The sequence below is a fragment of the Bombina bombina genome, chromosome 1, assembly GCF_027579735.1.
Source record: "Bombina bombina isolate aBomBom1 chromosome 1, aBomBom1.pri, whole genome shotgun sequence".
NCBI lineage: Eukaryota > Metazoa > Chordata > Amphibia > Anura > Bombinatoridae > Bombina > Bombina bombina.
The window spans coordinates 1,081,102,527-1,081,115,680 of NC_069499.1; the positions used below are offsets into that span (position 1 = coordinate 1,081,102,527).

The 13,154-nt window shown below is 37.6% G+C and overlaps 1 protein-coding gene across 5 annotated transcripts in view; it reads right to left on the bottom strand.

Annotated features, from left to right (window-relative positions):
- The window catches only part of NFATC2 (nuclear factor of activated T cells 2), a 273,373-nt gene that overhangs the window by 219,852 nt on the left and 40,367 nt on the right, over positions 1-13,154 (bottom strand). For 2 of the 5 annotated variants that reach the window (XM_053693388.1, XM_053693551.1), the window contains exon 1: positions 4,279-4,790. The exons of 2 other annotated variants lie outside the window; for them this stretch is intronic. In XM_053693388.1, the coding sequence (XP_053549363.1) occupies positions 4,279-4,399 (121 nt within the window). In that variant the 5' untranslated portion in view covers positions 4,400-4,790. Of the gene's footprint in view, positions 1-4,278; positions 4,792-13,154 lie in introns of those variants that run through there. One more of the 5 variants, XM_053693471.1, reaches the window with a different exon arrangement.

Below are 13,154 nucleotides of genomic sequence, written 5' to 3' on the forward strand. Positions count from 1 at the left end.
TGGTAGCAAGTACAAATAATTTCAATTATGGTTTGTGTTCCTTTGAACATAAGAAAGGAGATCTCAAAAAAAAAAATGTCCTTAAATATTCAGCAAAAAGGAGTGAAGTCACATGTGAAGAGAGTGAAATAGTGTCTGTGCTTCACTTAGTGTCTGTGGGTAAAGTCAGTTCAAGCACCAGCCTCATCTTTCTGTATTTCACTAAATCCCTTCGCCATAGGCGAATATAAAAAAGGGATATGGTAAAGATACATAAAAGTGCATAGGCCCAAATTGACCTATTGTGTGGGAGGAAATATAATAAATCATCTTCTAGAGCAGTGGTTCTCAACCTAAGTGACCTCAAGGCCTGGTAAGTTTTAACCGGACCTGTGCAAGGCCCGGTAAGCATTGGGAGTGGGTGTAATATATATATATATATATATATATATATATATGTATATATATATATATATATATTTATGAATTATAAAATTAACCCACTGTAAACTATATACATATATATATTGCATATGGATCCCACTGACACCACTGAATTATCATATAATTATAATATATATATATACATACACAGCACACATACACATTAGTGTCAGTACACACAGTTTACACATACACATTGGTGTCAATGGGATCTATATATATATATTTACACATACACATTGGTGTCCAGTGAGCGCCCTAAATATACACATTAGTGTCAGTGGCTGTAATTATATGTCATTGGTGTCAGTGGACTTCCTTACCTGTGAGCCAATGCTTCATGCTCTGCACGTCGCTACTCACAGTCTCTGCACGCCGCTACTCACAGTGCGCCACTACCCGCTCACACTGCGCAAACAGACATGAGCAGTGGCACTCTAACAGGCCCGTCCGACATTTCGGAGATGTGTAAAGGCGGGCCTGTCAGAGCGAGTGTCTGGAGGTTATGTTGGGTCGCGGCCCACCAGCAGGGCTGTTGCGGCCCAGTAGTGGGTCACGGCCCGGCTGTTGAGAAACACTGTTCTAGAGGAGGGTTATGTTCTCTCCCCAATCATATTTATTTTAAGGACGTAATCATAAGTATTGAGATGAATAAAATAGGGCCTATGCTCATTTCACCCTGTTTTTATTGCAGTTTATTCTTTCACCATATATTTTATCATTGAAGTTCATAATACTTACAGTTTGTTTTGTATTCATGCATCAGACATTAATGCAATTATAAAACATGCACCAGACAAGGGTTAAGGTAAGGGGAGCAGCAAATCTCTAAATCAGGGTTCTTCAAACTTATTTCCCAAGATCCAGTGCAATGATACCACATACCTCAGCAACCCTATTTTTATGCATTGTCTAAAGATTGCTGAAGTAAAATATAGCAAGATAGCTGCAATTTTTTGGCAAAGTGAGTAAACTGTGTGCATATTTTATACCTGATTGTACTTACAGTGTTGTAAAAGGTAACACACACACTCTCATACAGTACATACACCACACACACGCTCATACAACACACAGTCGTACAACACACACCATACACACTCTCATACAAAACACACACACTCTCATACAACACACACATGACACACACTTTCATATAACACACCCCACACACACTCTCATACACACACACACCAAACAAACACACTCAGACAACAAATACTCGCATACAACATACACTCAGACTCACATATTAAACATACATACACAGTACACATACTCTCCTACAACACACACCCCACACACTTTCATACAACACACACACTCTCAAACAAAACACACACCAAACACACACACACACTCAGACAACTACACTCTCATATAACACACACACACACCACACTCTCATACAACACACCACACACACTCTCATAAAACACACACACCACACACACTCTCAAACAACATGCACACTCCCCACACTCGCGTACAACATACACATACTACACACACTCTCATAAAATACACACACCACACACACTCTCAAACAACACACACACTCCACACACTCAGGGACAATATACACATACCACACACACTCTCATACAACACACTTACACACACCACACACTCTCATTCAACACACCGCACACACTCTCATAAAACACACACATCACACACACTCTCAAACAACACACACACTCCACACAATCGCGTACAACATACACATACCACACACACTCTCATACAACACACACACCACACACAATCTCCTACAATACACACACAGGTCGCGACCCAGTAATCATGGTGTTGCGACCCCATAGTTTGAAGACCCTGCTTTAGATGACAGCAATGCCAAATCTCTTTATTATACTGGCCTTTGAGGGGTACAGGAACTTCACCTTCAAGCAGAAACCTGTTATGTGTAGGGCTTTATGGAACTTTATGAGCATCAAAATGAATGTGACAACTAAATTTAGCTATTGATTTTAGAAACTTGGAATGGCTACTGATTGGCTACTGAACTGTGATGTAGCAGCACTTTTATGTTTAGGACAGGTTTATCTGTGTTTAGTTAAAATGTAATTAATTTGAGAGTCATACAAATTCAATTTTTTTTTCATGGCAGGGTGCATATATTTTTTTTTTTGGAAATTGTTAATGTTCTTTTGATGGATCACTAAGTGCACACAAATGTTATTTTTACAAAGGATTTTGTTACATCCTTTACAGATCAGCTGTAGGGCATTATTAATGGTTCATACATGTACAGTATTAGATTCAAAACAATGTGTTTACACAAAGGGTTAAATGTCATAAATGCAAATGTAAGCAACTGGATATATATGTAAATATTTGTTCAAAATACAAACCATATGTATGCAAACAGCCAGTAGTTTACACAAGCATGCTAAAACAGGGAAACTAAAGTCAGCTTAACCCTTCATTAACAAAACAATTTAAATACTGTAGACTGACAGGTATATTATATTATTCAGTAAGTTACCATAAAAATAAGAGATAACAACTGCTGACAGATCATCAATAGTCTAAGATAAAAAATTGCATTTAACCTTTATACCAGCACTTTCTCTAGAGTAAAGTGTAGAAACTTTAATGATACATTTTGTCTTTCCTTCTCTTATCAATTTTAAAAACTCAAACATTACTTAGGTTATAGAAAAGGAGTGGGAATCAGTGAATAGTCTCCCAGAAAAAATGGTATTCAAGAATAATGAATCATTATTTAGGCTTCATGTACAATTCTGACTCTTTAAATTAAATAAAGTATTAAAGTATCAGATATCCAACAACAGGCAAATTTTTTTGTAAATTGGCCTTTCCTTAAATGGATATGAAACCCACATTTTTTTTCTTTTGTGATTCAAATAGAGCATGCAATTTTAAGCAAATTTCTAATTTACTCCTATTATCAATTTGTATTCATTCTCTGGTTATCTTTATATGAAAAGCAGGAACATAAGCTTAGGAGCTAGCCCATTTTTGGTTCAGAACCTGGGTAGCGCTTGCTGATTGGTGGCTTTGGTTCAGCACCTGAGTAGCGCTTGCTGATTGGTGGCTAAGTAAAACGCCCAGTTCCTAAGCTTACATTGCTGGGTTTTTTTTACATTAAGATACCAAGAGAACGAAGAAAATTGATAATAGGAGTACATTAGAAAGTTGCTTAAAATTGTTCTATCTGAATCATGAAAGAAAACATTTGGGTTTCATATCCCTTTAAATTAAAATTTACACCTGAAGTAGGTCCCAAGTTAAAAACAAAAAGAAAACAAACAAACCTGCAAGTACTATTATTAAAAGGATATTTCTACAGGGAGAAATTACCTTGCAACATTTTAGATTTTCATCTAAACAAAAAATAAAACAATCCCTCTTAATGGAAATGTATTGAAACTGTCAATGGATGAACCCTATATTTCAATATGAGGTTATACAGCTTAGCATGGATTTTGCCAAAACAGTAGAGAAAGAGGTTTACGTGACATATCAGGTAAGCTTGAAAATAAAGCCAAGCAGTTTTTAAGTGTCATCCTCTCATTAAACAAAAATAATAATAGTATATATTTATTTACCAGGAAACAGCACAACTTTCAAATAGTATGGAAAGATTTTTAAAAGTGACATGAAGTAGAATTGTGCAAAAAAATTCCTTCAACGCTGAAGTTCAGTTACACTAATATATTGTGTCTAAAATATTAAAATAACAATAATCCGCCTTAAACAAAATAGTGTCAGGGTCTAAAATTCTAAACAACATGATTTGTATTGCTTTAAATGCTGCACATAAGAGTTAAAGGACTCCTGGAAATGACATAAAAGTCTTCCACAAACCTTCAGAGGGGAGATAGTCATAGTCAAACAGCATGGAGAAGTCCAACTCATCTTCTTGACTATCCTGTTGCTTACAGTCCCCTGGTAGGGATGGATCTGGGCCATTATCAATGAAGCTCATATTTAGAATGGCTTTTATAGCCACAAAGAAATTCTGAGGCAAAGAGGTAAATCCAGTGGATCAAAAAGAAAAATATGTAAAGAAAAAAAGATTTGTAAATTCACAAGACAATAATTAATCCTTTAAGAAATAGTGCTTCATCTGTCTGGATTGCATTGGAGCTTAGATGGTTTTTCAAAGAGAGAAAGTATCTTCAAGTATCCTTAAGATGTAACAAGACATGTAGCAGACTGTTAAAGGGTCCCCTACAGATAGAATGTGAGTGGTTAGCTGGTTATTTGCTTGGTTTGTTTGAAAATGAGTTTAGATAGGGAGGCTCTGTGACAAGCGACAGTCTAATAAATGTGTGAAATTGACAAGCTTAAACAGCAGCAATAGTACTTCCTGCTCCCTACAGACACCTGCTACAAGGGAGGCGTGTTCTGCAGCCACAACTGTGGACAGTTTCAGTGAGAGTGTAGCAGCAGCACTGGCGACAGAGTGTGACAACAGCCCTCCTCTCTGTGTGCAGAAACAGGAACAAAAGTCCTAATCAGCTAACTCTTTCCTTCCCTTTCTAACAGAGAACACACATAGGGTTTAATATCTCTTAGGCATTCAGAGTAGTGACAACAAAACATCTTCAAATCTATTTCAAATAAGGCCTGTTTTTGTTCTGTTTGTTATTGAGAAAGATTTAATAAAGAAAGAGTCTGAGATGTAATTAGTAAAAAGTAGAGGGTAGTGGATACACGGAATAACTATAGACGTAATAGAAGCTATTACGCAAAGATTATTCATTCATTTAGAGACAAGTCTTGGCATATGACCACCCCAGACAAAAGGGCACAGAGCAGAGGTTTAATACTAAAATAGATAGCAGGCCTTACAACTACAAAAATATGTTTATGCACTCATTTTAATATCTGGTAATGGTACGGAAAAGTACTATAATATACAAACTGGTTCTCTTTCCATTTACAGATATTTAATGTATAATATTTTGAGAACTTTTTGTGACAGATGATATGGGAGCAGATAAATATCTTTTATTATTAAACACTTCAAATTTTCAGCCTTGAAGTATTGGAAGCTACAAAATTGTAAATATATTGTATTTGACACTATTTTTATTGCCCTTTTAATAAATAATATCAATTTTGCATTTTTGTATAATCTAATTATAGAAAGTACAATCATTTGGGATATATAAAGGCTGATACCAGTTATGAAATCTAGTTTTGTAAGGTTAACACTGTTTTCAGTACTAATATATGCCACAATTACAACTGGAGTGCAAATGATATCACTATCAACATTGCATGCCAGTGCTTAAAATTTAAAGAGATATTACAAGTGAATGTAAAAATATTTTACCAGATAATGTTAACGCGACCAACATTGTTTTTGCGCACCCTAAACTTTTAATGGATAGCGAAAGGTGTGTTATCATCGCTCATATTACAAGTGGTGAGTTATGTGTTTCACTCAAGCGTTAAAGAGACATTAAACACTAAATAAATGCTAGATAGATTGATGCATTCAATGAAAAGATTAGGCAGAGAATAACATGTAGATGTATTTTTTAAAATTTCATTAGCTGTTTAACTATAGAAAAAATAAGTGTAAAGTTTAAGTGTCTAGTCGTTAGTGGGAGTTGCCATATTGTAACTTAGGTTACCTTCTCTGCTGTGGCCAATTAGGTCAGTTATAAATAGGTCAATAGAGTGTGCAGTCAATGGCTGTGTAGAATATAACAGTGTTCTGCACTTCCATTTCTAACAGGAACTGTAAAGCTCACAATTTCAAAATGGAATTATAGGTAATGGGGACAAAATAAATAATGAAAGTATATTGCTGACTTTTTTTAATATACAATTTATTCCTTTATATTACCATTTCAAAGTGTTTAATGTCCCTTTAACACATAACAGCTAAATTTAGCACAGTTCGAAAACCTGAAGTAAAGTGTTAGGGCATAAATATAAACATAAACAAATACTGTAATATATAATTAAAGAAAGCATTTCACACACACAGGAACAGGAAACTGAGGCTACAATTTGCACAGGCTCACCGAAACTGGATGATAGAAGATTGAAAAAACATTGCCTGGTCTGATGAGTCTCAATTTCATCTGCGACATTCAGATGGTAGGGTCAGAATTTGGCGTAAACAACATGAAAGCATAGATCCATTCTGCATTGTATCAAGAGTTTAGGATGGTGGTGGTAGTGTAATGGTGTGGGGGATATTTTCTTGGCACACTTTGGGCCCCTTAGTACCAATTGAGCATTGTTTAAATGCCACGGCCTACCTGAGTGTTGTTGCTGACCATGTCCATCCCATTATGACTACAGTGTACCCATCTTCTGATGGCTACTTCCATCAGGATAATGCACCATGTCACAAAGCTCAAATCATCTTAAACTGGTTTCTTGAACATGACAATGATTTCACTGTACTCCAATGGCCTCCACAGTCACCAGATCTCAATCCAATAGAGCACCTTTGGGATGTGGTGGAACGTAAGATTCACATCATGGATGTGCAGACGACAAATCTGCAGCAACACCTTGTTAAATATATGTTACGAAGAATTAAGGCAGTTCTGAAAGCAAAAGGGGGTCCAACCCGGTACTAGCAAGGTGTACCTAATAAAGTAGCCGGTATATATATATATATATATATATATATATATATATATATATATATATATATATATATATTTAAATTTAATGTAAAATTATTTTTTTTAATTTAAATCAATATTTAGCAGTGAGTTAAAAGGATATGGTATATGGCAATATTTTGGGCTAGGAACAGCTCAACTGTGTATATGTATGTAGATATATGTGTGTATGTATGTGTATGTTTGTGCACACATATATACATACATATACATATGTACACATACACATAAATAAATACAAAAGTCCAATAACAGCGCACTCTGTAAATCACAACTGCCTGGGTGCCAGACCAGTTATTTTATATACTGCAATAAGACAACACTCACTGGTCTTTTTTTACAGCAAGGGAAGAGGAAAAGGAGAGTTTCACCAAAAACACACACATATATATATATATATCTATATATCTATCTATATCCAAAAAGATCCCACAGTGGTCATAAATGGGAAGCAGCACTCACTGGAATTTGTGAAGCCAACAAATATATACATTATATATATATATATATGTGTGTGTGTTATATACTTAAATAAAATTACTGCACTAGGCAGTATTTTGGGTTAAAGGTGGTGTGATTGGGTTGTAAGAAAAAGAACAGCACTGGAAACTGTCTTTAAATTGCAGTCTAAGGGAACTGTGTGCTCCCAGTAAATATATATTTATATGCTTATATTCATATATATGTGTTAATATGTGCATGTACACATATTAATGCATAAATATATATGTACTAGTCCTAAAGCCCATGTACACAGGCCAATTTTTGCAGTACAGCGGTTCCACCCCTTGCTCTCTCTCTATCCTCCCTCTCTTCTGCTCTCTCTCTCCCCCCTCTCTTTTGCTCTCTCTCTCCCCCCTCTCTTTTGCTCCCTCTTTTGCGCTCTCTCTCCCCCTCTCCAGCCTATCTTTTGCTCTCTCTCTCCCCCTCTCTTTTGCTCTCACTATCCCCCCTCTTTTGCTCTCTTTCTCCCCCTTTCTTTTGCTCTCTCCCCCCTCTCTTTTGCTGTCTCTCCCCCTCTCTTTTGCTGTCTCCATTCCCCTTATTTTGCTCTCTCTATCCCCACTCTTTTGCTCTCTCTCTCCTCTTTATTTTGCTCTCTTTCCCTCCTCTCTTTTGCTGTCTCTCTCTCCCCTTTCTTTTGCTCTCTTTCCCCCTCTCTTTTGCTCTCTCTCCCCCATCTCTTTTGCTCTTTCTCTCCCCCCTCTCTTATGCTCTCTCTCTCCCCCTCTCTTTTGCTTTCTCTCTCTCCCCTTCTCTTTCGCTCTCTCTCTCCCCTCTCTTTTGCTCTCTCTCCCCCTCTCTTTTGCTCTCTCTCCCCTCTTTTGCTCTCTCTCTCCCCCCTCTCTTTTGTTCTCTCTCTCCCTCTCTTTTACTGTCTCTCTCCCCCTTTTTTTTGCTGTCTCCCCCCTCTCTTTTGCTCTCTCTCTCCCTCTATTTTGCTCTCTCTATCCCCCCTCTTTCGCTTTCACTATCCCCCCCTCTTTTGCTCTCTCTCTCCCCCTCTCTTTTGCTCTCTCTCTCCCCCTCCCTTTTGCTGTCTCTATCCCCCCTCTTTTTCTCTCTCTCCCCCTCTTTTGCTCTCTCTATCTCCCCTCTCTTTTGCTCTCTCTCTCCCCTTTCTTTAACTCTCTTTCCCTCCTCTTTTTTGTGTTCTCTCTCTCCCCTTCATTTTGCTCTCTTTCCCCCTCTCTTTTGCTGTCTCTCTCCCCCTCTATTTTGCTCTTTCTCTCCCCCCTCTCTTGTGCTCTCTCTCCCCCCTCTCTTATGCTCTCTCTCTTCCCTCTTTTGCACTCTCCCCCCTCTCTTTTGCTCTCTCTCTCCACTTCCTCCCCCCTCTCTTCTGCTGTCTCTCTCCCTCTCTTTTGCTCTCTCTATCTCCCTTATCTTGCTCTCTCTCTCCCCTTTTTTTTGTACTCCCTCCCCCCTCTCTTTTGCTCTCTCTATCTCCCTTATTTTGATCTCTCTCTCCCCTTTCTTTGCTCTCCCTTCCCCTCTCTTTTGTTGTCTCTCCCTCTATTTTGCTGTCTCTATCTCCCCTCTTTTGATCTCTCTCTCCCCTTTCTTTTGTTCTACCTCCCCCTCTCTTTTGCTGTCTCTATCTCCCCTCTTTTGATCTCTCTCTATCCCCTTTCTTTTGTTCTACCTCCACCTCTCTTTTGCTCACTCTATCTCCCCTCTTTTGATCTCTCTCTCCCCTTTCTTTTGCTCTCCCTCCCCCTCTCTTTTGCTGTCTCTCTCCCTCTCTTTTGTTCTCTCTATCTCCCCTCTTGATCTCTCTGTCCCCTTTCTTTTGCTCTCCCTTTCTTTTGCTCTCTCTCCCCTCTTTTGCTCTCTCTCTCCCCCCCTCTCTTTTGTTCTCTCTCTCCCTCTCTTTTGCTGTCTCTCTCCCCCTTTCTTTTGCTGTCTCCCCTCTCTTTTGCTCTCTCTCTCCCTCTATTTTGCTCTCTCTATCCCCCCCTCTTTTGCTTTCACTATCCCCCCCTCTTTTGATCTCTCTCTCCCCCTCTCTTTTGCTCTGTCTATCCCCCCTCTTTTTCTCTCTCTCTCTCCCCCTCTTTTGCTCTCTCTATCCCCCCTCTCTTTTGCGCTCTCCCCTTTCTTTAACTCTCTTTCCCTCCTCTTTTTTGCAGTCTCTCTCTCCCCTTTATTTTGCTCTCCTTAAAAGGACATTATTACCAACATTTTTCTTTCAGGATTCAGATAGAGCATACAAGTTTAAACAACTTTCTAATTAACTTTTGTTATAAAATGTTCTTTGTTTTCTTGGTATACTTTGTTAAAAAAAAACAGGTAGTTAAGCTCAGGAGCGTGCACATCTCTAGAGCACTATATGGCAGCAGTTTTGCAAGAGTGTTACCCATTTGCTAGAGCACTAGATGGCAGCACTATTTCCTGCCACGTAGTGCTCCTAACACCCAGCTAGGTATCTCTTCAAAAAAGAATAACATGGGATACAAGCAAATTTTATATTAGGAGTAAATTAAATTGGAAAGTTTTTTTTTTTTTTTTTTTAACTGTGTGCTCTGTCTGAATCACAAAAGAAAATAGTTGGGTTTCATATCCCTTTAAATGCAAAACCACTACCTATTACTAGTATACCTATAGCAGCTATGTAAACAAATGGGAAAAACTAATTTTTTAAGTTTCAAATAGTCACCTTATCTATGGTTGCAAATTAGATTATACAAATCAATCCATAAATGTATATAAACTGAACATTGTGTTTGAGTACAGTCCTAATAGCACATAGTGCACCTTTGTTCTTCTATATAATACAAAGTGGCCAAGTAACCACTCTCTTTATTAACCCTTGACATTTAATTATTTTGCATAAAAAATAAATAAAGCCGACATTGATCAGACAAAAAAGTGCACAAAGAAGATCAAACCAGAAGAACATTTTGCTTATCCTTTTAAAGACTTTTAAATTATTTCCTATAATAATTACAGATGGTTTTCCCTGTGTGGTTTATATTTATAAAATGGATTATTGTGGATGCCAGGAAAACATATCCAGTATTCTAATGGTGGTTATCTTTTGACAACAGGGTCACAGATTCATTAAAGAGACATGTTACCCAAATAGTAGATCACTTGAAAGTGATGCAGCATATCCGTAAAAAGTTGACTAGAAAATATCACATGAACATCTTGTAGAGGCACTTTAGACATCCAATTAGGATGCTAGTCCCAGGACTTCCAAGAGAGCGTGCATCTAGCATATGCAGCACAGTCACTTTATTTCCATCATCAGTTTAAGGAAGTTTTCTATTAAATCCCACAAGATCACAGTAAAGCTAAATGTCAACTCAGCACTCATGATGCTGATTGTCTATTGTTGTTTTCTTAGGTAAAATATCTTCCTTTTCCACATAAGGATGATCAACATTTCATATTGAACACTTTTTTTAAAAAATACTCACAGCATGCATAAAGGAAGAATAAACAGGCTTCTTTAAAGGAATTTTCTAGTCCACTTTTATCTTTGCTTATTTTAAAAGAGGGCAATTCAAAATGTATTTCATTTTTTTTTTCATTTTTTTTTTTTTAGCACAACATATTTTTGTTTTCTGAACCAGCCAATTAGCAGGAAGTACAAAACAATTAATGCAGTATTAGTTGCAATTTTAATTGACTTAACATTTTCTTTAAGGGACATCACTAGAAAGAGATGCAACGTAAAAGTAAAAAAGCTGTCAAGAAAATTTCACCTGAACATCTCAATGTAAAAATAGATATTTCATCTCAAAATTTCTTCAGCTCAACAAAGTAAGTGCTCTGTTATCCAGAGATAGATTTTTTACTGACATCTGTGTCTTGGGAAAAATAATCAGCTTAATCAGTGCTGAGTTTTACACGTGTCTTTACTGTGATATAATGGAATTTTACAGACTATTGACAGATTTCATAGTAAGTTTCCTTAAACGGATTGTGCTGCACATGCTAGAAGCATGCTCCCATGTAAGTCCCGGTACAAGCATCCTGACTGGCTGCTTAACCCCTTAGTGACCACAGCACTTTCAATTTTCTTACCATTTGGGACCAGGGGGGAATATTTATCAAAGCCTCAACCACAAATACACCGGAATTCTGCAGCGTAATTGATCCGACCTAGTTATTAATGCCTACCACCCAGCAAATGTTGAAATTTGTGACATAACATACGAGCTGCCAGTCTCAATCCGACGCAGATCGATGCTTACGTCATTACATTATGTTCCGAAAACACATTCGGCTCTATTTGACACCTTTTCCCAGTTATCAAACATTTAACAGGTACGCTTGCGGCTATTCCCGCGCAGCGTACCTGGTTTTCAAGCCACCATCCTGTAGGCCGCGGATGTCATAGAAATCAATGGGAGTCTGAAAGCAGCGAAAGCTTATGTTCGATGCTGTCAGATATCCCATTGATTTATATGGTAGAAAACATGTAACGTTTACATCTAACACCCTAACATAAACCCTGAGTCTAAACACCCCTAATCTGCCACCCCCGACATCGCTGACACCTAAATAAAATGTATTAACCCCTATTCCGCCGCTCGCCAACACCGCCGCCACTAAATAAACTTATTAACCCCTAAACCTTTGGCCTCCCACATCACCACCACTAACTAAACCTATTAACCCCTAAACTGGCAGCCCCCCACATCGCCAAAAACTAAATTAAGCTATTAACCCCTAAACCTAACAACCCCCTAACTTTAAATTAAAATTACAACATCCCTATCTCAAAATAAATAAAAACTTACCTGTAGAATTAAAATAAACTAATTTTAAACTATTAATTAACCTACCCTATTATACTAAAATTAAATTAAACTACCAATTAAATAAACTAAATTACATATTAAAAAAACTAACACTACTCAAATTATTTAAATATTCTATTAAACATTATTACAAATTACTAAATTACAGAAAAAAACAAACACTAAGTTACAAAAACCCCCCCACTAAATTACGAAAAATAAAAAAACCACATTATCAAAAATAAAAAAGAATTACACCTAATCTAATAGCCCTATCAAAATAAAAAGCCCCCCCCCCCCCCCCAAATAAAAAAACCTAGCTTACAATAAACTACCAATGGCCCTTAAAAGGGCCTTTGGTGGGACATTACCCCAAAGATATCAGCTCTTTTACCTGTAAAAATAATACAAACAACCCCCCCAACATTAAAACCCATCACCCAACCAACCAACCCCCCCAAATAAAAAACCTAACTAAAATAACCTAAGCTCCCCATTGCCCTGAAAAGGGCATTTGTATGGGATTTGCCCTTAAAAGGGCATTTAGCTCTTTTACATGCCCAGACCCTAATCTAAAAATAAAACCCACCCAAAAAAACCCTTAAAAAAACCTAACACTAACCCCCAACGATCCACTTACAGTTCTTGAAGTCCTGCTTTAAGGATCCATCCGGAGCCGGAGAAGTCATCATCCAGGCGGCAAGAAGTCTTCATCCAGACGGCCACTTCCATCTTCATCCAGTCGGAGAAGTCCTCATCCAGTCAGCAAGAAGTCTTCATCCAGATGGCATCTTCTATCTTCATCCATCGGGTGCATCCTGAAGCACGG